The sequence below is a fragment of the Pistacia vera genome, unplaced genomic scaffold (genome assembly GCF_008641045.1).
Source record: "Pistacia vera cultivar Batoury unplaced genomic scaffold, PisVer_v2 Contig181, whole genome shotgun sequence".
NCBI classification, from domain to species: domain Eukaryota; kingdom Viridiplantae; phylum Streptophyta; class Magnoliopsida; order Sapindales; family Anacardiaceae; genus Pistacia; species Pistacia vera.
In genome coordinates this window covers 114,008-116,692 of record NW_022195908.1, presented here as the reverse complement: position 1 = coordinate 116,692, position 2,685 = coordinate 114,008, and the positions used below count along the sequence as shown (strand labels likewise).

Sequence of the window (2,685 nt, the reverse complement as noted above, 5' to 3'; positions counted from 1 at the left end):
AGGCTACTAAGTTGGCATAGATTAAATAATAATTTTTAAAGTGAAGCACATGGCAGCTGAATAACCTTCCAATAGAAAGTACGATATTCAATACCGAATATGTGAGGCTAAATATCGTTAATCTAGCAAGCATTCACTCAAATGATAAAAACCCCTAAGTAATTAAATTAATTATATGAATATTAAGGGATATACTAAAACTTGAAATTTATGAAATAACATACTATGTAATATATAGGAGACATTAATTTATGATGTAACTGTTTTTTGTTCAGTGCTGTGTCAGAATTTTCATCAACAAATATCATTGTGGACTTCGTTCATTCTTCTAGATTATGTTGTAGAAGATAGAGGACCATGTCCTTGTATCAAACTGGGACTGATTCAAGCAGTGAAGAACAATTTTACTCAAGCAACATTTGAAACTGTGTTTTCTGTTAATAAAGAATGAATCTAATTTGGAAGTCACATTTGCAATTAATAATAAGTTTTCCTGTTTCCAACTGCTCGCATAGACCAAAATGATTTCTCTATATTTTTTTTTCCCAATTATACCCGCTCAACATCTATCTTGTATGACTGAGTTTAAATTATATGGGGACTAACGGACCTTATGAATTTCAATATGTTCAAATATTGTGAGATTATATCTCTAAGACAAAGTAAAAATGTTTAATAACCTTAAAATCAAGTCTCTCCAATTGTTGAACTAATCAGAAAAATATAATTTTCATGTTTAGACATTTTCAAATTGTAATTGAACAATGAAATACATAAAAAGACTCTCTGTCTCTGAAAAGAAAACCTAAGAGTCAATGTAGACCAGATTCGGTGTGACCTGATGGCAATTCTGCCTATATGGCTATATCTAGAACTATTATTATATTAGTATAACTATAAAATGTGTCACCCAGTTTTAGTTTCTTCATGGTTAGATTTTGTTTATTTTTTAAAGTCGAAGGGGCAGTGCATTGTTATCAATATTGGATCAATAGTTCTTGCGAATATTCTAACCTCTAGAATCGTTTTATAAGATCTTCACGGATTAAAAAATAAATAAAATTTAAATAGACATTTATTTTGTATTTAGAAGTTAATTATATATTTTGTGATTCTCTCTCTCCCGGTAAAAATCATGGCTTAGCAAATGCTACTAAGTTGGCATGGAGTAAATAATAATTTCCAAAGTGAAGCACATGGCAGCCGAATAACCTTCCAATAGAAAGTATGATATTCAATAGAGAATATGTGAGCCTAAATATAACTTGAAATTTATGAAATAACATACTATGTAATATATAAGAGACATTAATTTATGATGTAACTGTTTTTTGTTCAGTGTTGTGTCAGAATTTTCATCAACAAATATCAGTGTGGACTTCGTTCATTCTTCTAGATTATGTTACAGAAGATAGAGGACCATGTCCTTGTATCAAACTGGGACTGATTCAAGCAGTGAAGAACAATTTTACTCAAGCAACATTTGAAATTGTGTTTTGAGTTAATAAAGAATGAATCTAATTTGGAAGTCTCCTCATCTGCTTTGGAGCAGGGGAAACAATGATGACCAGTTCAATGGATTTCGTATATAAATACATTAGCTGGCCTTGCAGCATTTCTCACCACTCACCAAGCAATATTTATCGTTGAAGAATTGAGTTCGTAGCTAACTAGCCTAATCACAATGAAAAGTTTCCTTCTGGCTTTTGTCCTCTTTGCCTTGGCTTCCTCATTGGCCGCCGCATTTGATCCTAGTCCTCTTCAGGACTTCTGTGTAGCCATAGATGAGCCAAAGAACGCTGGTATATGTTTACTCAATTCTCTTTCTGTATATTAATACAAACAATCCAACTCATGTCCAATATGTAAATATAGGCTAATTCTTACTGATTTGATTGTTTGATGCAGTGTTTGTGAATGGGAAGTTCTGCAAGGACCCCAAGCTCGCCAAAGCTGGAGACTTCTACTTTTCAGTTAAGATGCCTGGAGACACAAACAATCCAGTTGGTTCAAATGTTAGCGCTGTGAATGTCCATAAAATTCCAGGACTTAACACTCTTGGCATTTCAGCTGCCCGTATTGACTTTGCTCCTTATGGCCAAAACCCACCTCACACTCACCCTCGTGCCACTGAGATTCTTGTAGTCCTGGAGGGTACTCTTCTTGTTGGTTTCGTTACTTCCAATCCAAACAACACACTTATCAGCAAAGTTCTTAACAAGGGTGATGTGTTTGTGTTTCCCATTGGTCTCATTCACTTCCAATTCAATATTGGAAAAACAAATGCGATTGCTTTTGCTGGTTTAAGCAGCCAGAACCCTGGTGTAATTACCATCGCAAATGCAGTATTTGGATCAGATCCTGCCATTAATCCTGGTTTTCTCGCTAAAGCTTTCCAGGTGGACAAGAAAGTGGTGGAAGATCTCCAGAAAAAGTTCTGGATGGATAGCAATTAGAGAAACATATTGTCAAATCCAGTTAAATATGTTTCTGTTCGTTTTTGTGATGCTGGTTATTCAAAGAAGAAGAGAGATGAAAAACTAAAATCTAGACATACTTTTCATTAGACAAAAACTGCATATAACATACTTCAATTACTGTTTCAACAACCAGCAGACTACTTTTCCTTAATCTCAGCTAAGCCACACAAAAAGGCAAACTGCATCATTACAAAAGCTGAGCCAT

The 2,685-nt window shown here is 34.2% G+C and overlaps 1 protein-coding gene across 1 annotated transcript; it reads left to right on the top strand.

Moving 5' to 3' along the window:
• Positions 1-1,681: 1,681 nt before the first annotated feature.
• Positions 1,682-2,456, top strand: LOC116126616 (germin-like protein subfamily 1 member 13). The gene is made up of 2 exons (XM_031412295.1): positions 1,682-1,802; positions 1,909-2,456. Exons 1-2 carry the CDS (start codon positions 1,685-1,687, stop codon positions 2,454-2,456), a joined length of 666 nt encoding a protein of 221 aa, XP_031268155.1. The 5' UTR covers positions 1,682-1,684.
• The last annotated feature ends 229 nt before the right edge of the window (positions 2,457-2,685 follow it).

Bases quoted from the DNA above. Each gene is read 5' to 3' on its own strand.
- LOC116126616 (XM_031412295.1), top strand. From the start codon at position 1,685: ATGAAAAGTTTCCTTCTGGCTTTTGTCCTCTTTGCCTTGGCTTCCTCA. The intron at 1,803-1,908 runs GTATATGTTTAC...TGTTTGATGCAG, and splicing joins AGATGAGCCAAAGAACGCTG to TGTTTGTGAATGGGAAGTTC.